Source organism: Lithobates pipiens, unplaced genomic scaffold (assembly GCF_037356315.1).
Source record: "Lithobates pipiens isolate NorthernLeopardFrog02 unplaced genomic scaffold, aLitPip1_a1.2 Scaffold_18, whole genome shotgun sequence".
Classification (NCBI taxonomy): Eukaryota; Metazoa; Chordata; class Amphibia; order Anura; family Ranidae; genus Lithobates; species Lithobates pipiens.
The window spans coordinates 597,162,215-597,188,272 of record NW_027507758.1 but is presented as its reverse complement, the minus strand read 5'-3'; the positions used below and the strand labels follow the sequence as shown (position 1 = coordinate 597,188,272).

Sequence of the window (26,058 nt, the reverse complement as noted above, 5' to 3'; positions counted from 1 at the left end):
TGGAAGGTGTGTGTCCAAGTATATCTGGCGTAGAAGGAACACTGCATTTCATAAAAAGAACATTATACCAACAGTAAAATATGGTGGTGGTAGTGTGATGGTCTGGGGCTGTTTTGCTGCTTCAGGACCTGGAAGACTTGCCGTGATAAAAGGAACTATGAATTCTGCTGTCTACCAAGAGATCCTGAAGGAGAATGTCCGACCATCTGTTCGTGTACTCAAGCTGAAACGAACTTGGGTTCTGCAGCAGGACAATGATCCTAAACACACCAGCAAGTCCACCACCGAATGGCTGAAGAAAAACAAAATGAAGACTTTGGAGTGGCCTAGTCAAAGTCCTGACCTGAATCCTATTGAGATGTTGTGGTATGACCTTAAAAAGGCAGTTCATGCTCGAAAACCCTCTAATGTAACTGAATTAGGACAATTCTGCAAAGATGAGTGGGCCAAAATTCCTCCAGGACGCTGTAAAAGCCTCATTGCACGTTATCGCAAACGCTTGGTTGCAGTTGTTGCTGCTAAGGGTGGCCCAACCAGTTATTAGGTTTAGGGGGCAATCACTTTTTCACACAGGGCCATGATAGTTTGGATTTTTTTTCACCTTTAATAATAAACACCTTCATTTACAAATTGCATTTTGTGTTTACTTGTGTTGTCCTTGACTATTGTTTAAATTGGTTTGATGTTCCGAAACACTTAAGTGTGACAAACATGCAAAGGAACAGGAAATGAGGAAGGGGGCAAACACTTTTTCACACCACTGTATCTATGGGAGTGCTTTTTAAAGGAAACGATACTGCACATTTCCTATGCCATGATATTGGAGATTGCACCCCCCATGTTTCATCCCCAAACATCCACATACAACACTGATTCAATTTACGTTTTTTAAAGATTTTGACTGAATTTGTAACAACTTCCACCAGGCACTCGTCGTTGAGCTCTCCAGACCAGGTCCTTAGATGAAATTCCCTTGATTAGCTCCAAAAAGGGGATTTTGGAACCAAGTCCCCCAACTATGCCACAGCTGGGACCTTGATGATCATGCAAGTGAACTCCAGCTTCCTGCCCACAGGGATTGATCCCCTCACGCTGGGCACTTCTCCTGCAGAGTTAGACCCAGGACTAGAACAGGGCTGTTCCAGACTTCAGACTATTTATGTGCTCCCCAGGGACTGGCTGCAGCACAATAAATATTCATGCTACACATTTGACTTGCTCAACCTCCTAGAGTATGTTACAGAAGTCTCTAGAAGGCAGGGGAGAGCAATCAAACCTGCAGCCTGTGAAATCCAGAACAGCCAAAAGAAATCAACAACTGCTCCACTGATTACAAAAAGAACTAAATTTACCTTACATCCTAGCAACCTAACTAGGAGGGTGCTACACTGCTTAAGATCCGGTGCCCAGACTACTTTTGCATTAAACAAAATCTTGGAATAATTTAATGTATGTATCTGTATGAATGTTCTAATGGGAACCATACCTTTATATGGCGTGATATTGTAGATTACACCTCCCATGTTCCACCCCAAACATCCACATACTTCTCCAAAATGCCCTTTTTTTGCTTCTCTTTTTGGCCTATCAGACTTAGTTTGTTGGAATTGGTTCTTTTGGTTATTGAATGGTTTTATTTTTCTCCTTGAGGGGTGAGGGGAGACAGCGCAACAGCTCTAGTGTAGTAAGTTCCAAGCAATTTTTATTTAAAAAAAAAAGGATTAAAAGAGGGACTTATCTCTTCCCATCCCAAACATGTGCAGCTGGATGGATGAGATACTAAAAACACAGAGTCCGGATCATTGTGCCACTGACTGCTGGATGGAGAACTGCTCTGACAATCTGACATGCACGATGTGCCTCGGGTTTTCTCACTCCCAGGATGGATGGCCGATGGATGCTGTAGTCAGCTCTTACTGTGAAGAAACCTTTCCGTATTTGGACCCTGATCCCTAACGCTAATCCTCACCCCTAATCTTATCCCCTAACTAATCCTCACCCCTAACCTTAACCCCAATCCCTAACTCTAATCCTTACCCCTAACCCCTAGCCTTAACCCTGACCCCTAACTCTAATCTTAACCTCTAACCCTAAAAAAAATTATTAAAAAGAATATAAATTATAATAATACATGAATAAATCAATAAAAGGGATAGCCAGGGCAGTGTCCTTCAGTCCCTCGCATTCTATTGGGTGGTGTGACATTGGGGATTGTTCAGCTCAGTGATATGTTTTTATGTAGTGAGTCAATATCAGACAGGCATTTATAGTTAAGGGCCTGGTAGCCCACGTTTATTAAATGAACAAACAAAACAAAACAGTCCATAAATCCACAAAGGAATCCCACACAGGGGTTTACACGTCATTCAAACAAAACTGAAAATGTAAGCCCACCTGGCTACTCTTCAACAGCACTGCTGTTTTAGGTACTCGTACCTCAAACCACCAGATCTTCCAGGCCCACAGTCTTGGGTGCACACAACTTTGGTCTCCTTAAAGCTTCAAGCCCTTCAATACACACAGCTTCTGGCTCCTTGGACACACACAGCTTTGAAGCCCTTCAATACACACAACTTCTGGCTCCTTGGACGCACACACCTTTGAAGCCCCTCAATACACACAGCTTCTGGCTCCTTGGACGCACACAGCTTTGAAGCCCTTCAATACACACAGCTTCTGGCTCCTTGGACGCACACACCTTTGAAACCCTTCAATACACACAGCTTCTGGCTCCCTGGACGCACACAGAGAACCAGCCCCTCGTTATATGGGTTGTGTGCACCTGGGCACACACCCTACTGGCTGACCATAAGACCCAGACACAGGGTCATCAGTGGCATTCACAATTACACCCCCCCAGGTGTGCAAAATTCCCCACAGTCTGCCCAATCTTCCCCCAGACTGCACAATTCCCCCTCCCCCCAGTCTTCACAATTACCCCCCCAGTTTGCACAACCCCCTTTACCCATCTGCCAAATCCCCCCCCCCCAAGTTTGCAGACTGCTCTTCACCCTAGTCTGCACAATTCCCCCCAGTCTGCCCAATCTCCCCTCAGTTTACACAATCCCCTTCCCCTAGTTTGCACAATTCCCCTCTTTACTAGCCATCAGATCGGCTCAGGGGGCAAATGCATCCCTGCCCAGCCCGCCACTGCCGTCCAGCCCTTAACTTCAAAGGCGCTGCTCCGTTCCTCTGAATCCACCGATTGACTCCCCCCCCACTGTGGACTGGAAACTGGAAGTAACGAGTGTCTTCTCCATGTCAGTGAGGAAACAAACACCACCCGCTGTCCTCTCCGGTCCCCGCTGCGCCAACTGATTGCAGGCTAGGAAGCTTCGCATAGACTGCCACATGTCTGGCGCCCGGTCACTCTTCTTTTTTTAACAGCTTGGGGGGGGGGCGGTACCCGAGTGCCCCCTATGGACGGGCCACCACTGGTGGTCATCAGTGGATGGCATATCCATCTGTCATATCTGGTGGAATTATTTGGGAGGAGACATCCTAGCACCAGGATAAGAGCCTCCCACCTTTGGACGCAGGCCGATTTCATTGTTATTCTTGTCTTTGATTGCCAGATAATGATGTACCCGGAGGAGTTTACTAACCTCCCTCTCAGTGGTTTCAAAGTACTCTAAAGTATCCCGGTACGTTAAATCTTTTGCTTTTAGCTTCCCTACAAAGGGCGAAAGCTCACAATCGATGTTTCCAAACACCCCATCTACTACCGCTATCCACTTATCTACAGTAGCGCAGCTTTGGTTATATTGGTCTTCATACATTTGGGCCTCCCGTGACGTCGCCTGGATTTTCAGGTGAAGAATGTCATCCTGAAGAACCTGGATATCCTCTTTAAGTTTTACCATTTCATCGACCTGATGAATGGCAAAGTCAAAACTGTCATTGTTCTTCTTCTCCATTTTCTTAAAGTAATCTATGATGTCGTTCACCCGCACCTGCCCAGTTATTGCCATCAGTGTTTTATAGGCGGCTTCATAATGTTTGAGGGTTTCTGCATTGTCTTTTCTCTTCTTTTCCTCAGCCATGGTGCTTCTTCTTGCCTTTGTCTCTGGCTTCCCAGTCTTACCCTTTAACACCGCAGGACCCACTAATATTTTCTGTGTGACTTTTTGGACCTGAGTTTCCTTCTCATACTTTCTGATTTTCCTACCGATCTCCTCAAGCCTCCTGATGGTCCTATCCATCTCAGAAAGTTCTCTATCTGCCTTCCGTTTCAGAGCCACACCTCTGGAAATCAGCTCCTTCTCTTCTTTCTGCAACGTTTTTGTTTCTCTTTTTATCTTTCTAGTGGCTTCCCTTAGTTCCCGGCGCTCCTGGAACATGGTGCGGTGTAGCCTGTAACCTGGGCCTTTTTTGAGGCACAGCTCTTGGACGATATCCCTGTTCTTCTTCATTTGGGCGGTCGTCCTTGCAATTTCGGTTTCAATGCGCTGAAGCTCGTCCTGCATGTGCCTGACCTTTTTTTCTACATCAGTTTGCGGTTTTAATGCTTGGAGGGCGTTTGCCTTCTTCTGGTTGGCGAGCTTCCCCTCCATTTCCTTGATTTGATGGTCCAGTCTGGCAATGCAGTTTGATTGTCGCTGGATGGCGGAGTCGTAATACTCGATGGCTTCTTTTCGATTTTTGATGTCTTGGACGGGATCGGTTTTCTCCACCCTGATTTTTGGTTTTAGGGCATCGAGTGTTTGAGTGAGCGCGTGGTTTTCTTTTTGTAACGCATCCATTATCTTACCCTGTTTTATGAGGGTTAAATTCAGGTGATCAGCACGCTTCCTCGCCCCTTCCATTTTTCGGAGTTGCGCTTGTAGTTGGTCCAACTTCATGATGTCGGAAATCCTTGGGTCGGTTTGCATTTGCAACACTCTAACTGGTTGCATTTTTAGTTTTATTATGTGATAGCAATAAAATTATTATCCTGTTAGGAAAAAGTAATCTGAAATATCACTTTAAAAGCAAGTAACAAGTAGTTCTAATGCTCCTACAAGTGTATACACAACAGCTAAACACTAAACACGTCTGATCTCTGTAAAAGCACAGCCGTTCTGCTCAGGACTCTGGCCAGCTGCCTTATATAACGCCTGACATACTGTGACGTCACAAGTAAGCAGTCACGTGACCAAGAAAAAAAAACAAGCTGAATGGTGCGAGCACGCAGTGATCACGTGAGCACAACGCACGTTTTCTCAGCAGCAGGTTTAGGCGACCGCCATCTTGCTACACCCGCACTCATCCTCAGTAAGAAGGGGGAAGCGGACATCCTGTTACACCCACCGGAGTTTTGCTTTTTACACTCATTCTTAGCAGTAAAGTGAGTTTATATAGTGAAACACGGGACTTAGAACTGCGCCTGACTAGTTAGATGTTGAATTTAAAAAAGCGAACTTCTGTCAGATTAGAAAATCTGTGAGACGAGCAGGTTTGCCGCTGCTTTTAAAACCCAACAGCCAACCAGGTAGACGGAGTTCTAAGTCCTGCATTTCACTATATAAACTCACTGTACTGTTATAAAATATGTGTAAAAATGCAAAACTCCGGTGGGTGTAACAAGATGTCCGCTTCCCCCCTTCTCAGTGTATCCTTACTGTGGGGGCGTGCGGAGTGTAGCAAGATGGCGGCGACGAAACGTCACTTCCGTTACACATTCTGACAGGTCGACAATCGATTTGAAAATAAGGCGCGGGAGATGGAGGGACGGCTGAGGTGATTGGCTGGTCACCGGGATGTCGGGGCGCAGCGGTGACGGGCCTGTGTCGGCCGAGGCATTCAAGACCCCTCTGAAGGCGGACCGGAGGAAGTCTTCTGGTGAGAGGAATGCTGAGACTTGTAGTGCGTGGGTGATAGAAGGATGGGGGAGGGGCAGAGCCTGTCACCATGGAGACCTCAGGGTCAGGTACAGGGCCCCATTCACACAGCTTGGGATGTCATGGTGTGCGGTGGGTGCCTGTGTCCCCATTGGGAAGATGTCCATTCACTTCCTGTCTCCATAGGAAGTCGGAGGAAATCCCTGAAAAAAAAGTGTCACTAGAGTTAGTGTCCCCATTGGATGATTTCCCCTCACTTCCTGTCTCCTAAACAAAACAGGAAATGATCCCCTTCCAAAGTGTTGTTACCAGAACTATTACCAACACATGGCGTGTACAACACTACAAGGGGGCCAAAGAGATCTGTGATTGGTGGGAAGTGTATTGGTCCCCCTATGGAAAAGTACCCGGTGGTGATCTGTCCATATTACATGACCGCACAGCATTCACCTTCCTCCGGGGGGCGCCCCGTTTGTCATCCTGGCAACAAGTGCAGTGACTCCCTCCTTTCATCATCTACACGGACGCACTATACTGCGATCAGCGCGGGGGGTAAATACTACTGAAACGGATTATTATACACGATTTATATAGCGCCAACAGTTTACGCAGCGCTTTTCAATGTATGGCGGGGGGGATGGGGGACGGAATGCATCTGTCTGTAAAATACCCCCCTGAAGAAATACGCTGACATGAAATGCGCTTGCCAAAGTAACCCCCCCCCCCCCCCCCAGTCACCCCTTTCCTGCCCAGGCCAATTTTCATCTTTCAACGCTGTTGACGATTGCATGGTCATGCATGTGTTAGTGGCACTGGTAGTTGACACTGGGCACACTTTTGTGACGCAGGTAGGTGACACTGATGTGGCACTGGTGGGCACACATTAGTGGCACTGGTAGGTGACACTGATGAGACACTGGTGGGTGCACTTTAGTGGTATTGGTGGGCACACTTTAGTGGCACTGGTAGGTGACACTGATGAGGCACTGGTGGGCACACTTTAGTGACACTGAGGCACCAGTGAGCACACTTTGGCGGCACTGGTGGGCAACACTGAGGCACTGGTGGGCACACTTTGGCGGCACTGGTGGGCACACTTTGGCGGCACTGGTGGGCACACTTTGGCGGCACTGGTGGGTGACACTGATGAGGCACTGGTGGGTACACAGTGGCACTGGTAGGTGAAACTGATGAGGCACTGTTGGGGACACAGTGGCACTGGTAGGTGAAACTGATGAGGCACTGTTGGGGACACAGTGGCACTGCTAGGTGACACTGATGAGGCACTGGTGGGCACACTTTAGTGACACTGAGGCACCAGTGAGCACACTTTGGCGGCACTGGTGGGCACACTTTGGCGGCACTGGTGGGCACACTTTGGCGGCACTGGTGGGCACACTTTGGCGGCACTGGTGGGTGACACTGATGAGGCACTGGTGGGTACACAGTGGCACTGGTAGGTGAAACTGATGAGGCACTGTTGGGGACACAGTGGCACTGCTAGGTGACACTGATGAGGCACTGGTAGGGGGCACACATTAGTGGCACTGGTAGGTGAACCTTGCGGGCAAGGATTAGCGCACTGAAGGGTGGCACAGATTAGCGGCACTGATGGGCACATATTGGGACCGATGTCCCTGTAACAGAAGCTGGTTACTGGTTGCTTCAAAAAAAAAACACTGATAAGTTTAAGAAAAAATAAAATCATTTTTTTTCATACTTGTTATAGTTTGCAAACAGGTAATTTTTCTCCTGCACTGATAGGTGCCACTGGTGGGCCTGTGTTAGTGGCACTGGTAGTTGACACTGGGCACACTTTTGTGACGCAGGTAGGTGGCACTGGTGGGCACACTTTAGTGGCACTGGTAGGTGACACTGATGAGGCACTGGTGGGTGCACTTTAGTGGTATTGGTGGGCACACATTAGTGGCACTGGTGGGCACACTTTAGTGACACTGAGGCACTGGTGAGCACACTTTAGTGGCACTGGTAGGTGACACTTTGGTGGCACTGGTGGGCACACATTGGTGGCACTGAGGCACTGGTGGGTACACAGTGGCACTGGTGGGTACACAGTGGCACTGGTAGGTGACACTGATGAGGCACTGGTGGGTACACAGTGGCACTGCTGGGTGACACTGATGAGGCACTGGTAGGGGGCACACATTAGTGGCAATGATAGGTGAATCTTGCGGGCAAGGATTAACGCACTGGTGGGTGGCACAGATTAGCGGCACTGATGGGCACATATTGGGACCGATGTCCCTGTAACAGAAGCTGGTTACTGGCTGCTTTATTTTCTCCTTCTGCTGATTGTGAGAATAAAAAAAGCAGATAACCGGCTTCTGTTTACTTCCGTGATCAGCTGTTGGCTGAGAGGTGATCATGTGATAAAGTGACGCAGCGATTGGCCCTTTACCCTGTTCTGTGATCAGCCGAGTGCGAAGAACTCGATGATTGGAGAGCGCGCTGCAGGGGGCACGTGAGCGGCACCATCACGGGAGGACATCTGTGGTCTCCCTCCCACCACTGGAAGGCCGCGCTCTAACAGTCTTTCTGTAGCGCCGGTGGAAAGTAGTTAACGGCTTGCCGACTAGCCGCCGCGGTTGTACTGAGGAAACACGACTTGGCTGTGCGAATCGCCGTCATGTTACGTTGCTTCCATATTCGGGCACTAGGGGCGCGCGTGTCCGCTATAATGTTGCAGTCCTGATAAAAATCCCAAATCGCTGACATTACTAGTAAAAAAATAAAATAATAAAAATGCCATAACTATCCCCTATTTTGTAGACTTTTGCGTAAACCAATCAATAGACGCTTATAAAAATGTTTTTTTTTATATATTTTTGGGGAATATTTATTCTAGCAAAAAGAAAAAAATATTTATTTATTTTTTTGTGTTTTTTTTTTTTTAACGGTTTTTATTGTAGTTTTACAGAATAACAATAAGTATTGAACGGTGTCATACATCAGTAGATTGAAAATCGGTTACCGATACATACTTGTTATCAGAATACAAACAGTTGCGAACTATTTCAACAGTGAAGCACAGTATAATTGCTGGGAGGAAGGCTGAGAACGGTGTCATGCCACTCCAGACACCCCATCTGGGAACTAACTGTGTCTGGAGGCGGCAGACAACCCCTTCCCGAGTGTGCATTATAAGTCGATGCAGGAAAAACCTAGAACTTAACTGAAAGAAGGGGAGAAATAATAATAATAAAAAAAAAAAAAAAAAAAAAAAAAAACACAGTTACCAACATAGGTCCCTAGTTTATAGTGTCGACAGTACATCACAGTTGATTACATAAGAACTAGAACCTGATGTTGGGTGCTTCCGCACAGTTATGTGCAGGAAATTTGAAATACAATTCTGCCAATACATGGGGGTGCAATGGGTTACAGTAGGAGGTGCAGGAATCCTACGTATTATGTGACCGAGAAGTCATTCCAGCTCTATGCTTCTGGGATCCTTGACCCAGGACTCCCAGCTTTTGTAAAATTTTCCTGTAGTCATGTGAGCCTTGGCGAAGCTGTATTCTAATTTAAAATTATCATTTAGAATTGTGATCACTTCCTGAATGGAGGGGGGAGATGGTTTCTTCCACTTTCTAGCAAGTGCCAATCTTGCGGCTATGAGTATATGGGTGGCTACGGTTTGGGTTTTTCTGGGCCATGTGGGGACCATCAGGCCCAGGAGGAGATCAAGAGCAGATAGGTTCCTTGTCGCGGGGAAGCTGACTTGGAGCAGTTTTGTTATCTGTTCCCAATAATGCGTGATGGAGGGGCATTCCCACCAAGTGTGAAGAAGAGTTCCTGGCAATCCGCAATTCCTCCAGCAAAGGTTAGATTCCGAGGGGTAAATATTGGCAAGTCTGCTTGGAGTGAAGTACCAGTGCTGGAACAGTTTTTGTAGAGACTCCCAATGCGATGTGCAGCAAGATAGTTTTGAAGGCAATGACAGTGCCTGATACCATTGAGATGTTGGTGAAGCGGTTGGGTAGAGTTTGTCCCACTGTAGAATTTGAGCTTGTGTGTGTTTCTCCGCTTCCCGTGATAGTAGGCCATAAAAGAATGAAATGGCCTTGGAGTTGTTGTTCTTGACAATGAAAAATTGCAATGTTTGTGATAACATCTTGTCCTTTTTAGTCCAAGTTACTTTGTTCAGAAGAGATCTGATCCTGAGGTACATGAAGAAAGTTCTTGGTGAGATACCAAATTTGGATTTCAGCTTTTCAAATGACAAGAGGCTGGACATATTAAAGAGGTTTCCTATAGTTTGAATGCCTGCATCTGTCCATGCGCTCAACTGGAGATCCGGAATTACAATTGAGATAGCCTGTATTGGTATATGTTGTAGTATAGCGTGTGGGATCCCTTTTGAGATTTGTGGGAGGGCCGACCATACTCTTAAAGATGCCGTGATTGAGTCCAATTGGGAATGTTTGGGCAAGGGAGCAAGTAGTGAGGCACAGAGATAGAGTTTTAAATCTTTGTCCAATGCCGTTGCTTCTATTTGGGACCAGTTGTGGGGAGTTTCCGAATCCCACCATTGTTTCATTTGGGCCAGCGTGACTGCTTTATAATAAAGACTGATATTGGGTGTTCCCATTCCCCCCATTTTCGTAGGAGTCATTAGGTTTTGCTTGTTTATTCTGGGCCTTTTCTGTTGCCATATGAAGGAATTGAGCAAGGCTTGGAGTGACTTGAGCTGTGATGAGAGGAATGGTACTGATATTGTGCGAAATAAATATAAAATGTGTGGGAGTAGAAACATTTTTGTCAATGCAATTCTACCGGCCCAGGAGACAAAGGGGTGCAATAGTTCAAAGGACATTTTTTTTAAGCTTTTCCACGAGGTCTGCAAAGTTGAGGCGTAGAATATTTTTACTGGGTGTTGTCAGCCGAATTCCCAAGTACGAAAGGGACGAATCTTTGGACCAAGAGAATAAGGAAGTGTTAGAGACGTGTTGTATGGTTTGTTTATCGAGGCCGATCGATAACATAAATGACTTACTATGGTTTACTTTGTATAATGAAATTGCACTGAATTCATCAAGAATATTTTGGACTGCTGGCACTGAGTTTATTGGGTCTGTAATGGATATTATGACGTCGTCTGCGTATAAACCTATCTTGTGTTCGGTGGACCCTATGACCAGTCCTTTAACTTGAGGAGCCATTCTAATTTTTTGGGCTAAGGGTTCCATGACCATAGCGAAAATCAGGGGGGACGGCGGGCAACCCTGTCTCGTGCCATTGGAAATAGTGAATGGGTCGGGCGTCACACCTGAGGTCCACACTTTTGCGCTTGGGGTCGTGTAAAGACTGAGAATAGCGTTCAGAAATGTGCCTGAGAGGCCGAATTTACACAGGACTGCTTCCAGGTATGTCCAGTGTACTCTATCGAATGCCTTCTCTGCATCCAAAGAGAGAAGCAGAGAAGGCATTCGGTGAAGCTCTGCCCATTGAATGAGGTTTATAAATCGACGGGTCCCATCCGATGTTTGCCTTTTTGGTATGAAGCCGACTTGGTCAATGTGTATCAATTGTGGCATGACTATGGAGAGTCGGAGGGCAATCAATTTTGCATATAATTTAGTGTCTGTATTCAGTAGGGAGATGGGTCTATAGTTTTCTGGGGCTTCATGAGATTTACCCGGTTTGGGGAGAGTTACTATCAATGCTTCAAGACATTCTGCGGGCATTTTTCCGGAAGTGGCGAATTGGTTAAATGTTTTGCAGAGGTGAGGTGATAATGTGTTTTGGAATTGTTTATAGTATTCGTTAGAAAATCCATCCGGACCCGGGGCTTTGTGCATAGGGAGGGCTTGGATGACTCTGGTAATTTCACCTGTTGTGAAGGGGGTCGAGAGGTCGGCTATTTGAGATGGGGTCAGACACGGGAGATGGATGGATTCTAGAAAGGCCGCTATATCTCTTGGGTTTGGTGGGATGGAGGATTCTGAGTTAGTCAGGTTGTATAATTTATCGTAAAAGGTTGCAAATGTGTTGGCTATGTCCAACGGGTTGGTCATTCTGATTCCTTGTGCGTTTACTAGGAATGGGATTTTTGCCTTTATCTGTCGCTGCTTGATTTGTTTTGCCAGGAAGGCACTAGATTTATTGCTAAAGGCGTAGGAGTGTAGTTTTAATCGTTTGATATAGTGTTCAAATTTATGTTGTAAGAGTTCGCTGAGCTTGCGTCTGTGGTCGCTTATCGCTTTGAGTGATGCGGGACTAGGTGAATGTTTGTTACTGGCCTCTAAAGTTTTAAGTTGTTGCAACATTGTGTCCATTTCTAATGTTCGTCTCTTTCGTTCCTGCGCCCCAAGTTTCATGAGGAGACCTCGTAGAAAAGCCTTATGCGCTAACCAGATCATAGACTGATCCTCAATAGAGTCAATGTTGGTCTTAAAGAAGCTCTCAATCTCAGACTTGATCCTCCCCTCATATTTTGGATTAGTTAAAAGGGATGAGTTCAGTCTCCAGGGGGAACGCTTAGGCGAGTCACGTTGTGGGAATAGTTTGAGCGTGATTGGAGCGTGGTCTGACCAAGTGATGAGACCAATACGCGTTTCCGAGGCCGTCAGCAATGTGCGCTTATCAGTGAGGAAAAGGTCTATCCGTGAGTAAGAGCTTCCAGTATGAGAGTAAAAAGTATAGTCTCGCTCAACATCATGCATACATCTCCAGGGATCATAGAGATCCCCTTTATTTATAAATGAAGAAAGCGCGGATGGTCTCTTTCTAGCTGGGTTGGTGGAGTCTAAGACAGGATCGGGGGTATCATTAAAGTCCCCGCAAAATATTAGCGCACCAGTTCGGTACGGTTCCAGCTTGGCGTTCAGCATTTTGTAAAAGGACTTTTGGTTGGTATTAGGTGCATAGACGGTTACTAGCGTCATTGGATGGTTATCAGTGGTAGCGGATAAGATTATAAAACGACCTTCATCATCGGTGTCTACATGGTGAAGGATATATGGGATTGTGGCGCTTATTGCTATCATCACCCCACATTTCTTTTTACTGTTGTGGGAGAAGAAGTAATGAGCAAATTTTTTGTGTTTTGCAATTCGGCGGATTAGATTTGGCGAAATGCGTCTCTTGGACACATAAAATGTCCGTATTATAGGAACCGGCTTCTTTCCATAGCAAATTTCTCTTAAAGGGGGAGTTAAGCCCCTTCGCATTAATAGAGGTAATATTGATTGGCATCTTTTCCCCCCTTTTAACCTTTTTTCCTTCTGCCCCCTCTCTCTATTCTCCCTGTATTTTTCTCTCCGTACCCCTTCTCTCCTCCTTTCGCTTTCTTTTGGTGTATTTGTGAGTAGGATGCAGGAGTTGAGCGAGGCACAGTAAAAAAAAAAGGTAAAAAAAGGAAACAGACAACAAAATAGTACTATATTTGTACAACTAGGTATTGTGGTGGACAATTGACCTCGCTTCGTATATTAAGAAATCCACCACCCTTAGTTATGTATTTGTTAGAAATTAGCTATATATATATATATAAAACAGTTGCTACAACTCGCGTATCAGTGGTGGCAAGGATTGACAATGAGTATATTACAGTATAAAGTTCAAGTCGTAAGGTGATCGAACAGTTCAGGTATAATACTTGTAAACCTAGTGTGCTTGGCACACTATAAACTAGGGGAGTGAAATTCAAACAGTGCGCCTAGCGGGGGATCACTAAGCTGGGGACATATAGTCCTGACGTGAGAGTTAGGATTTATCTATTCCATTCCTTCGGTGTTGCAATGGCGGTGCCGGAGGAGTATTCTGTTTGTTCATCCTGTGCTGAGATGAGGGGATAGGTAACAGGCCCCAGTTAGTCAGCTTCTTATATCCGTCTTTTGGAGATAATTTTGTGTTGGTATGTCACCAAGAGTTCGGTGGGGAATCCCCATCGATATATAATTTTGTGTTCCTGGAGAACTGAAGTGACCGGCATAAAAGCTCTGCGTAATTCCATAGTAGCTGGGGAGAAATCAGCGAATAACGCTATTTTGGAATAAGGCGCTGGTAAGGCTTTGAGGTTTCTGGCCGTATAAAGAACTTGATCTTTTATGTGGAAAAAGTGAATTCTGGCTAGTACATCCCGTGGTGTGTCCGCCGGAAGGTGATCTGGTTTGGCAATTCTATGTGCACGGTCTATTATCAAGTCTTGTGGAGACAAATCAGGGATTAATGTAGTGAAAAGCTGTTGTATGTATTTTTTCAGCTCATTGGGTGGGACTGCCTCAGGGACCCCTCTGAATTTAATGTTGTTCCTTCTGGCCCTGTCCTCGAGGTCTGCCATTTTTAGCTTAATTTTGTGAATTTCTTCTGAGTGATGCTCATGGGCATCCAAAAGCTCATTGTGCGCTTTGCCCATGTCAGACAAATGCTCCTCTGTGGAATCCATCCTGTCTTCCAAGCAGTCAAGCCTGTCATGTACTTGTGATAAAGATATCTGCAATTCTCTATGCAGGTCTTTTTGTAGTGTAAGGAGCATAGACTTCAGTATACTCTCCGAGACTGGGTTATCAGTGACAGGTATAGTGGCTAGTGAGGACATATGAGCTGCGCTGTGAGGATCTGTGTCTGAGGAGCTGCCATGATGCTTCTTAGCCTGAGGTGATTTGGTAGGGGAGTTGCAGGGGGATGAGGCAAGCCTCTTACCTCTATCCTGGTGGCAGTCTGAGGGGTCCGGAGGAGGGAGGCTGTCCATGGCATCTAATTCCTGCTCTCCTGGCCGATCAGCGGTGCCCTGTGGGCGATGTGGGGGGTCTCCCCGTTCTGCTGCGCTGTTCCTTCGCCGGCGGGAGATGGCCGGCGCCATCTTGGCTATCTCTCTGCTCCATGCGGCGGAAAAACTCCGTCAGGCGGCGCGGTTGTGTGGGAGGATGTCGCCTCCCTGGCATGCCCGTTCGTGTCCCGCAGGTCTCCCCTCACTGAGCGGTGAGAAGGGAGACTCCTGTCGCTTGTCAGTGGCGGTATTCCCCTCGCTCTGGAGCGGAGCTAACAGGCTAAGCTGCCATTCTGCTCCGCGGCTGGCCACGCACCCCGTGTTTTTTTTTTTTTTTTTTTTTGTTTATTTATAGCGCAGAAAATAAAGACCGCAGAGGTGATGAAATGCCACCAAAAGAAATCTCTATTGGTGGGGAAAAAAAGGGATGTCAATTTTGTTTGGATGCCACGTTGCATGACCGCGCAATTGTCAGTTAAAGCGACGCAGTGCCGAATCGCTAACGGTGCTCTGGTCGGGAAGGGGGTAAAATCTTCCGGGGCTGAAGCGGTTAAAGTGGTTGTAAAGGCCGAAGGGTGTTTTTTTTTTTTTTTCTCTCAATTTCATGTATTTTCAGCATAAAGGTAAAAGAAAAACCACCTGGGTGCAGCAGCCCCCTCCTTATACTTACCTGAGCCAGTAATGTGCAGATCAGTGGCTCTCCCGGGTCTCTTGCTTCTCATTCATTGGCTGTGGATATTGTCAATCTGAGCTAATGAGGGGGGGTGGGGGAGGGCTGAGCTGCACTCTGTGACTGGACACACCGAGCAATAACTTGGGATGGACCCTGCTCAGGTGCCCCCCCAGAGCAAGCAGCTGGGAAGGTCTGTAAATATGAACTGGGAATAACGGGAACAACTACTCATAAAAGGGATCTTTCAGATGGTCAGGCGGGCGGTAAAAACAGGCATCTGATGCAGTTTTGCAGTCTGGCTGTTTGGGACTGACCAGTATAGAGGTGTAGTCTAAGCTTTGTGCTGTCAGTGTGATCTCCTCCCCCCAGTATTGGAGAGGTTTGTCTTGCCTCTTCTGGCTGATTTCTGAGGTGGTCCGGCCCGATGCCTCCCATGATCACAATATTCTCTGCCAGTGTTACTGGGAGAAACCTTGACACACAACGTACATCCTCCGAGCTAATGAATCCAATCCTCTTTATTCACAGATGTGTCCACTCCATCACCAACGTTCGCCATCCCAGCTTCACCATTCATGCAGAAGTTTGGTTATGGAACCGGTGTCAGCGTTTACCTGATGAAAAGGTGAGCTCCGCGTTGATCATGTGGTTTTGTCGGAGAATAAAGGTGGGGGGAGGGGAGAATGTTCCAGAATAGATGACAAAGTAGGACGTGTTACTAGTCAGCAAATCTAGGACAGGCAAGTCCTGTATATTAGTGACTGCATATCGGAAGCGAAGGCCGGGTTCACACTTGTGGGAATTGGATGAGTGTTTCCCCGCATCCTTTTCACATGACTGGAGAGTGTGACCGGCTGTCATTGGAGCCGCTCCACACATCTCCGGGGCGGCTACAGAGCGCACTGCAGAAGGGTCCGCTGTGTCTTTGGCTCTATTTTCAGGTCTGAATTCAGGCAAAATTCTGGCCCCCCCCAAAAAATGGAGAACAGGGGCGCTCCACAAACCATGTGAACCCAGCCTTAAATCTGAGCTCCACCCAAAAGGGAAGTACTGCTTTAACCGCTTGCCTACAGGGCACTTTCACCCCCTTCCTACCCAGGCCATTTTTCAGCTTTCAGTGCTGTCGCACTTTGAATGACAATTGCACGGTCATGCTACACTGTACTCAAACTATTTTTTTTTTTATAATTTTCTTCACACAAATAGCTTTCTTTTGGTGGTATTTAACCGGTTCCCGACCGGCGCACGCTGATGTACGTCGGCAGAATGGCACGGGCAGGCATATTGGCGTACAGGTACATCCAATCTTTAATGCTGCCCTGCCATCGGCGTGCAGGTCGGGGACCCCCGTGAGTCTGGTCGTGGGTCCCGTGGACTCGATCGCCGCGGGCATACCCGCGATCATCTCACGGGGCGGCTGAACGGAGAAATGCTGTTGTAAACAGCATTTCCCCATTCTGCCTAGCAACTAGTGACGCTGATCTCTGCTCCATGTGATTGATGACACTTCCATGTTTACATGTGACCAGCTGTGATTGGACACAGCCGATCACATGTTTAAAGAGCCGAGAACTCAGCTCTTCCACAATTAGGGGTTGCGCCGTGTTCTAGCAACATGGTGCGGCCACGATGTCACGGGTCCCAGAAGATTGCCTGACCGATGGGGAGATGCAGTACGCACCCGGCTGTGAAGCTGCAACCTCTGTTACCTCTCCGCCAGGGTTCGGGTGGCCACATCGCTGTACCGTGGGACAGGTGAGTGCGTAAGTCAACAGTTACACTTTTTTTTTTTTTTTTTTTGTGTAGCTGCTGACTCTTACTAAACACACATAATGAGTGGAACTCCGCTTAAGGCCCCTTTCACACTTGGACAGGAGCGGCGTTGGTGGTAAAACACTGCTTCACCGTAGTTTTAGCGATGGTGTTCGGCCGATAGTGGGGGCGGTCTTACACCCCCCCCCCCCTGCTAGCGGCCGAGAGAGGGTTAAAACCACCGCAAAGCGCTGCTTGCTGACGATATAGCCGCTCTGCCCCATTGATTTCAATGGGTAGGAGCAGTGTATACACCACTCCTTCACCGCTCCAAAGATGCTGCTAACGGAACTTTTTTTTTTTTACCGTCCTGCCAGCGCACCGCTCCAGTGTGAAGGCCCTCTGGGCTTTCACACTGGAGACACAGCAGCGGCTCTTTCAGGGCACTTTGCAGGCAATTATTTTTAGTGATGTAGCGCCTGCAAAGCGCCCTAGTGTGAAAGGAGTGTTAAGCAGATCTTTACTGCATCTGAGCACCAAAAACACAATTTAATTCCTTTTAATTAAAATTGTCAGTAAAAGGTCTGTGTGTTAACCACTTGCCACCCGTAGGACGTTCTCGTGTTTCACTGGTTATACTGGGGCTGATGCCAGTCATCCATCCCTGTATGGATCTTTTCAGCTGGGGATTCCCTGTATGGCAGAGATGCAAGTCATCAATTAGCCACTCGATTACTTCTGCGGGTGGCGGAAATGGGTCCCAACCCACTCCCGCAGCCGCCTTTCCTGGGCTCTACCGTCTCAGGGCTGCTGTATGCAAATCCACGACATGGGGCAGGTAAGTAGTATAACATGTTTTTGTAAAGTCTGTCTCCCTTTTCTTTTTTTCTTTCTTTTTTTTTTTTCAATAAACATATCACTTTAATGTTCAAAGCAAACTCCCCCATCCACCCATTTCTCCATCACTTTGAAAAACAACCCCCTAGTATTTCTGGCTATGGCCATTTTGAGTAAGGGGTAATGATTTATGTTGCATTTACTTTCTGGAATCCATCTGCCTTTAGCTCAGGCATGCAGGCTGAAGAGTGTGCTTAGCTGGGAGAAAACCTCCTCTGCTCCTGAAGACTCCTGGGCTGTATGACACCATTTAACCTAGGCAAGAAACCAGGAAGTTACTAAAGAAATGTTTAAAAAAAAAAAAAAAAATTTTTTAAAACATGTAAATATGATATAATTTCTTATCTATTTACTAATGCTAGCAGCGTAAGGATTAAGAATAATCCATGTTAATTGGGAGAGTGAAGTTCCATTTTAAAGCACAACGCCAGACAGATAAATAAAAGATCCTTTGCAGTGGGGCTGTGCCCGCAGTGCGGGTCGATGGCTCGTTATGTCCAGGGGAGAGTAGAAACATTTACTTTCCTGATTTTTTTTTTTTTTTTCACTCCCCTCGTGATTTGGCGGTGGACTGTAAATCAGCATCCTTGCATCCAAAACGGGACTTTTGGACCCTTCTCTGGTCTTGATGTCAGGGCCCTACAGCCGCTGCGGAACTACACATCCAATTGGGCATTGTAAAGCTCTGACATTCCTAGACATGAAGGGAATTGTAGTTCCTGAACTGCAGGGCCATGGTTTGGAGACCCCCTGCTGTAGAGCATGGGAAGTGGGGGTTGGGGGTGAGCTGAAGAAGCAGCTGGGACTGGTGTCTAGCTGTGGGGAGGAGTGGAGGATCAGCCCTGCTTTAAAAGCTAAGGTCACTTGTCTTTTGTTAAAAAATAATACAAATGCATGTATTTATTTTGCACTGCAACCTGCAAAGCATTTCACCCCAATCAGTGGACCACAGGTGCATTGTGGGGCTGCTGCAGACACTCAGTACAGCTGTCTGTACTGTACGGGAAGACAGTTACTAAATTGCAGGAAGAATCCATCAACTACAAGAGTTCTCATCATCCGCTTCGCTTCCTCTCAGCTCATTGAGAACTAAGTCATCTGCTGCAGTGGAAGACGAGACCTGTTTATTCATTCATTCATTCACAGAACTGTATGAATGATGCTGCCGTGTTTATGGAGCTGCCACAGCTATGCTGTTTCTAAAATTGAAGGGGGGGGGGGGGGAGGGGAGGGGGGTGCTGGGACTGGAGCAGAGTAATGTTTAACCACTTGATGACCTCCCTCTAGCTGAAAATTAAAATTGCCGGGAATGCGTACATGGACATCCTCCCCTGCTTGTGCTGCCCACGCACCCCCTGCGGTGTGCTCTGTGACCACCAAGTTCCTGGGACTCGGATGATCACATATTGGAGTAAAGAGCGGACCCGGACCCTTTACCATGTGATCAGCTGTCAGCTAATGACAGCTGATCACCTGCTGTAAACGGAAGCTGGTAATCTGCTTTTTTTTTTTTTTTTCCTCATCCTGACAGTGTGAGGAGGAAAAAATAAGCCAATTACTGGCTTGTCTAAATGGGGCATCAGTCCCACACAGTGACAACCACTTCTGCCAAGCAGTTCCACCTATCTGTGCACTTCAGTGAGATTCAAAGGAGAAAAATTATTTTGCTAAATTTTATAACTATATAAAAACCTTTATTTTTTGCTTAAAAAAAAAAAAAAAAAAAAAAACTTCAGCGATGATTAACCACTTCCCACCCGGCCAATGCGTATATACGGCCGGGTGGGAGCCGCCTGCTCCTGATAGGACGTTTGGGAACGTCATTCAGGAGCAGCGGGATCGCGCGCGCGCGCCCGCGCAGCGGCGCGATCCCGATGTGCTCGTGTCACCCGGACACGGCACATCTCAGATCGGCAGGAGGGCTCTGTGATTGGCCCTCCTGATCACATGACGGCCGTGTCCAATCACGGCCGTCATGTGATGTAAACAAACAGCCGGTTGCTAGGCAATCGGCTCTCCTCTCCTCACACGGAAGTCACCGCTGAGGAGAAGAGAGCAGATCGCTGCAGCCGGCTGATGATCAGTGAGTATGGGCTGCTTTTTACAGCTTTTTACTCACTGATCATCAGTGTAGTGTACACACACAACACACCACACAGTACAAACACAGTCCCCACATATGTCCCCAAAACACACATGTCCCCAAAACATACATGTCCCCAAATAATAAAAACACATGTCCCTAATAATAAAAACATGTCCCCCACATATGTCCCACTAAAATCACATGTCCCAATGATTATCTGCACACATATGTACGTGATCACCTGCACACATATGTACATGATCATTTGCGTACATATGTCCGTGATCACACAAACCAATTATTATACACTTAACGGAATTTTTTTTACCAAAAACATGTAGCAGAATACATTTTGGCTTAAATTTATGACAAAATTTGATTTTATTGGATTTCTTTTCAAATAGAAAAAAGAAAATATAGTTTTTTTTCCAAATTTCCGCTATTTTTGCGCTTATATCGCAAAAAAAAAAAAAACGGAGTCGTGAATAAATAACACCAAAATAAAGCTCTATTTGTGCGAAAAAAATGATAACAATTTCATTTGGGTACAGTGTAGCATGACCGCGCAATTGTCACTGAAAGAGCGAGAGCGCTGAAAGCTGAAAATTGGGCTGGGAAGGAAGGGGGTGAAAGTGCCCTGTATTGTAGTGGTTAAATACCACCAAAAGAAAGCTCTATTTGTGTGGAAAAAAAATAAGTCATATGGGTACAGTGTAGCATGACCGCGCAATTGTCATTCAAAGTGCGACAGCACTGAAAGCTGAAAATTGGCCTGGGCATGAAAGGGGGTTTAAGAGCCCTGTAAGCAAGCGCTTTAAAAAAAAAAATTGAAACCAAAACCTCACATTTTTATGCAACCACATTTATTTTATATTTATTTGTTTTGTTTCTCAATTGAGTTGTATAGGTCACATTAAAGGTGGAAAAAGTTCTACATTTTTATCGTTTTTTACATCGAAGGAACCTGACATTTTAACAAGGGGTTTGTAGATTATTTATGAATCTACATGATTCTGGGCGTGAGCGCACATCACAGGTGGATCTCTTCTGCTGATTTTTTTTTTTTTTTTTTTTACACAGCAGGAGCTGATTTGCAGACCCAATGTCCGCTGGGACCTGCCAATCATTTAGTTCTCTGATAGAATGACAGTCTGCCTATGTAAACCAGGCAGACTGTCATTCCATGAGTACAGAAGGCATGGATCCTGTGAACCAGGAACACGATCCATGTCTTCAAGTAGTAAAAGTACCTCGCCCACAGTAAGCATTCCCTAGGCCAGTGATGGTGAACCTTGGCACCCCAGATGTTTTGGAACTACATTTCCCATGATGCTCCTGTACTCTGCAGTGTAGGTGAGCATCATGGAAAATGTAGTTCCAAAACATCTGGGGTGCCAAGGTTCACCATCACTGCCCTAGGCACACAGTTAACCCTTTGATCTCCCATTCCTTGTTGTGACAGTGCACATTTTTAGCACTGATCACTGTATTGGTGTCACTGGTTCCCAAAAAAGTGTAGATGTCTGATCTTTTTCAGGGCAATATTGCAGTCCTGCTAGAAGTCGCCGATCGCTGCTATTACTAGTAAAAAAAAAAAAGGGGCAGAAATAGCTATTTAGTTAACATTTTTGCTAATCTAATCTTGTTTCATTGTTTTTAGGTCTCCAAAGGGTTTGTCTCAGTCCCCGTGGGCTGTTAAGAAGATCAGTAAGCAGTGTAACAAATCCAACAAGAACCTTTATGAGGAGAGGTTGAATGTGGAGGCCAAGATCCTAAAGGATTTGCAGCACCCCAACATTGTTGGTAAATGGTGTTTTTTTTTTTTTATTATTATTTTTTTTTTTTCTGTTCCCACAAGGATGTCTCTTTTTAAAGAATTTAAAAAAATATATATAATTCTAGGACTGTGTGTTATGAAAAACAGCCAGCCCCACGTTTTACCTTACGGCAGGTTTACTGCAGTAGCTTTTTCCAGTCAGGTGTGGATGTTCTGCTTCATCTACAGTATTTTGTTTAACCTTTTAGACCCCTTTCACACTGGAGCATTTTGAAGGCGCTATAGCGTTAAAAATAACGCCTGCAAAACGCCCTAAAACAGCTGCTCCATTCACTGTGTACGCTGGCAGGGCACCAGAAAAAGTCCTGCCAGCAGCTTCTTTGGAGCGATGAAACTCACTGCTCCTCCACCTCTGCTCCCCATTAAAATCGATGGGGCATCGATGCGATACCGCCGGCAAAATGCAGCTCCAGTGGCGTTTCGCGGGTGGATTCAACCCCTTAATTCCTAAAACGACTTTAAAGCAGCGCTAAAAATAGCGCCACTTTACCGCTGACGTCGGTGGCGCTCAGTGTGAAAGGGGTCTCAGACCTTAAAGGGCATTATTTCCTAATATAAAACTTTTGTGCCAGTGGGTTTAGACATTTTTATTTGCTGTTTTTAAAGAGTAGGTAAAACGCTGCCCCTTGCGCCCCCCCCCCCTCTTTTTTTTATTTTTTTTATTTTTTTTTCTTATACACCTGACCTGCAAAGTAAAGGCATACTAGTACATTAAGTGAAACTTGCCTGTGCAAACAAAGCCCTTGTTATCACCTCTGGAGGCTGCATCCATCTGGGTCCGCGGACCGGCAGCATATACAGTAAATATTTCCTAAACCGTGCATGTTTTAGATGTTTACTGTACCTAAAGGTAAGCCTATAACAAGGCTTGCTTGTCTCCAGGTAAAACATCTGCACTTTTTTTTTTCTTGCCTTGCAAAGCAAGTTGATGGTCCTCTCGCGCTGATGGTAGTTGGTGGCAATATGGTAGTCCTGCGTGCATTTCATATCTCCGTTAAAAGGAACACATCAGAGGGTTTGATCGGGCAGCAACATTCGTACTTATCTAGGTGTATGCAGCATTGGACCCCCGGTGCATCTACTCTGAGAACCAATCGATTGAACACTGCCGATCGCTCGCCTCACAGCTCCCCGAGCAGAGAGCTGCATACCATCAGTTCTCTGCTCTTCCCCTCCCTCCTGCTCACTGGGGGGTGGCCGGCTCAGGCTCTGTGTCGTTCCATGGATCTGGTGGATCCTGACTCCATGGTCGTGATGACGCGGTGCTTGGCCAATTTCTGTGAAGTCCGCTCTTTGCTGAAAACGGGTCACAGGAGTGCAAAATGAACTGCACTCCTGTGATCCATAGAAGTCCAGCCAAATGAGCTTTGTAAGTTGTGTGTTTGTAACTTGGACACTGCCTGTATGCAGACCATTATTATATTATATTATATTATATTATCCTTTTTTTTTTTTTATGTTTGTTTTTTCAAATTGGCTGTTTGTTAGAAAATGACAGTTGAAGATTAATCCTCTCACATTTCTTGTCTTTCCTATTTCATCACTCTCTCATCAACATGTCAATTAAGTTTTTTCCATCATCACTATGGGGTTGGTTTACTAAAGGGAAATCCACTTTGCACTACAAGTGTGCTTGTAAGTGCAGTCACTGTAGATCTGAGGGAAAGCTCTGCTGATTTTATCATCAAATCATGTGCAATCAAAAATGCTGTTTTTTAATTTTCCTTGCATGCCCCCCTCAGATCTACAGCGACTGCACTTTCAAGTGCACTTGTAGTGCAAAGTGGATTTGCCTTTTCAGAAATGACCCCCAATGTCTCTGCTTCTCTATGCAACACAGGCAGATCGTAGCTGGTGAGAGGGATCGGCTGGGTGCTGTACATAGCGTCCTGTTCTCAAGAGCCTTCGGGCCCCAATACACGTGGGCTGGCTTTTGGGGAAGGGATTATGCTAATATCGGAGTACCTTGGTGGATGAGTATCAGTCTGGAGGAGTGAGCGTTCCTAAGCAGGACTGTATTTGCATGCAGACCATCCTAGGCAACTTCCACTTGTGAAGCGTAGTCTCCTTGATTAAAAGCACTGAAATTTAATCAATAAGGACGGGCTGGTCACGTTGGGGAAGGAGAGAGCTAGATAATGCCTGACATCCTCCAGCCAGGAAATGAGGAAGGATCTAGCTGACTTGCTGCAACGTCTAATGCACATTGTGAGAAGCTCACAGTGTGCAGTGAAATCAGAGTAAGCCATTTCAGTACAGGAGAGGAGCCGCTACACATGTGCAAGACTGAAGAGGAAGCTGGAGGTCTGCATATGTTAGATTGAAGAGATCGTGGTCACCATTTCCTACATCCCTGCTCTGTAAAATTGTTGGGAAAATAACATACACTTGTGATTTTGTTTTTATTTTTTATTTTTTTTATTGATTTTTTTTTTTATTTATTTATTTATTTATTTTTTTCACCCTCATAAGGTTATCGAGCATTCACCAAATCTAAAGATGGCAGCTTGTGTCTTGCAATGGAATTTGGTGGGGATAAATCTTTGCATGACCTTATAGAATCCAGGGACGAGGAGGGACAGGGCCCGTTCCCTGCTGCAGTTATTCTGAAAGTAGCTCTACATGTGGCCAGAGGCCTGAAGGTACGTCTGCACACACCTTGTATTGTAGGCCTACAATCTCTCAAATCAATCTAATATATGTACATCACTTTATTTTTATTTTTTTCTGTTAGTCATAAATCAATTTTATAGTCGTGTTTAACTGATCAGATCAAAATGAGTATTTGGGCAGCACGATGGCTTATTGATTTAGCTCTGGGTTCCCTGGTTCATACCCAGCCAGGATGCATTCTGCATGGATTTTGCATGTTCTCTCCGTGACTGTGTGGGTTTCCTCCCACACCCCAAAAGATATGCAGGTAGGTTAATCGGCTCCTGTCAAAATGAGTCCTAGTATGAGTGTGATATAGGGACTTGAGGGCTGGATTTGTTTACATGGTGTAATTTGTCAGAGCTGTATAAATACCTGAAGTGGGCAAGTTAGGATTTTACTAAACACGGCAGACCTGCAACAGATCAGTATGAAGAGTTCCATAGGGTTACATAGTCACAGATTTTATTTTTATTTTTTTTCCATATACTTTATTATTATTATTATAATATTTATTTTTTTTAACAAAAATTGATTAGTGTGAAAGCTGCCTAAGGTAAAAAGAAAAACCCTTTTGACTTTATAACCACCTTTGTGCTCATTAGAAATTATATTGTCAATCTCGTTCATTGAGGGACACCGGAAGTCATCACTTATCAGGTTTTATTGCGGCCTACTGGAGGATTGGAAACGAGGGCCAGCCCAGGATTACCCTTTTTACCTATTTACTTTTTGCTAATTTCCTAGGAAGATGGATTTTCAAAAAGTCCAACCTTTTTTGTATCTGGTTGTGGGCCTTTTATCTGTAGGGAAATTGTCTTTCACTCTTCTGGTTGGCTCATGTTAAATGGCTCCTGCCTTTTGGGCTATGGTACGAAGTTCCTTATTGCGACATGCTTTCTGGTTGGGTTTTTTTTTTTTTTTTTGTATTCAGGTATTGGGTGTAGCTCTTGTTTCATCTTTCTCCTCCCCTGTGTTTTCATCTTCACGTTACTAGATAGGAGGTGGTGCCAATTTGGGTATAGGGAATGTTTTGGGTGCCTCTAGGGCTGCAGGTAGTCCCTAGTTCTTGTTTGCTGGGCTTGTTAGTGGTTATTATTATTCAGGATTTGTATAGCGCCAGCAATTTACGCAGCGCTTTACACTATAAAAAGGAGACAATACAATTAAAATACAAGAGGATTAAGAGGGCCCTGCTAAGAAGAGCTTACAATCTAATAGGGTGGGGCAGGTGGTACAAAAGGTTATAACCGTCAGGAATGAGCTGATGGAAGTGGTAGGAGATTAGTTGGAGACGTGATGGGCTTCCCTGAATAGATGAGTTTTCAGGGATCGCCTGATGGTAGCAAGAGTAGGGGATAGCCGGACCAGTGGAGGTAGCGAGTTCCAGAGGATTGGAGAGGCACTGGAGAAATCCTGGAGACTAGCATGGGAGGAGGAGACGAGAGCTTGAGAGTAGGAGGTCTTGAGAAGAACGGAGGGTTTATGTTGTTGCCCACACCCCCCCATTTGGGCTGCTTTTGAACATCCTGACAGTCTTGCATTCCTAGCTCTCAAAGGACCAGAGAAAATAGGATTTTCTTTATCGTACATCATGGGACACAGAGC

General features: G+C 45.8%; 2 protein-coding genes across 2 annotated transcripts in view; one reads left to right on the top strand and one right to left on the bottom strand.

Moving 5' to 3' along the window:
• Positions 1 to 3,482: 3,482 nt before the first annotated feature.
• LOC143986816 (coiled-coil domain-containing protein 63-like) lies at positions 3,483 to 4,841 on the bottom strand. The gene has a single exon (XM_077485225.1). The coding sequence runs from the start codon at positions 4,839 to 4,841 to the stop codon at positions 3,483 to 3,485; it is 1,359 nt and encodes a 452-aa protein (XP_077341351.1).
• A 722-nt stretch (positions 4,842 to 5,563) lies between these two features.
• PBK (PDZ binding kinase) overlaps positions 5,564 to 26,058 on the top strand; it is a 58,665-nt gene continuing 38,170 nt past the window's right edge. Inside the window, exons 1-4 of the mRNA XM_077489220.1 lie at positions 5,564 to 5,820; positions 15,755 to 15,851; positions 21,622 to 21,764; positions 24,271 to 24,440. Coding sequence (XP_077345346.1) covers positions 5,739 to 5,820; positions 15,755 to 15,851; positions 21,622 to 21,764; positions 24,271 to 24,440 — 492 coding nt within the window. The 5' untranslated portion in view covers positions 5,564 to 5,738. The remainder of the gene's footprint in view (positions 5,821 to 15,754; positions 15,852 to 21,621; positions 21,765 to 24,270; positions 24,441 to 26,058) is intronic.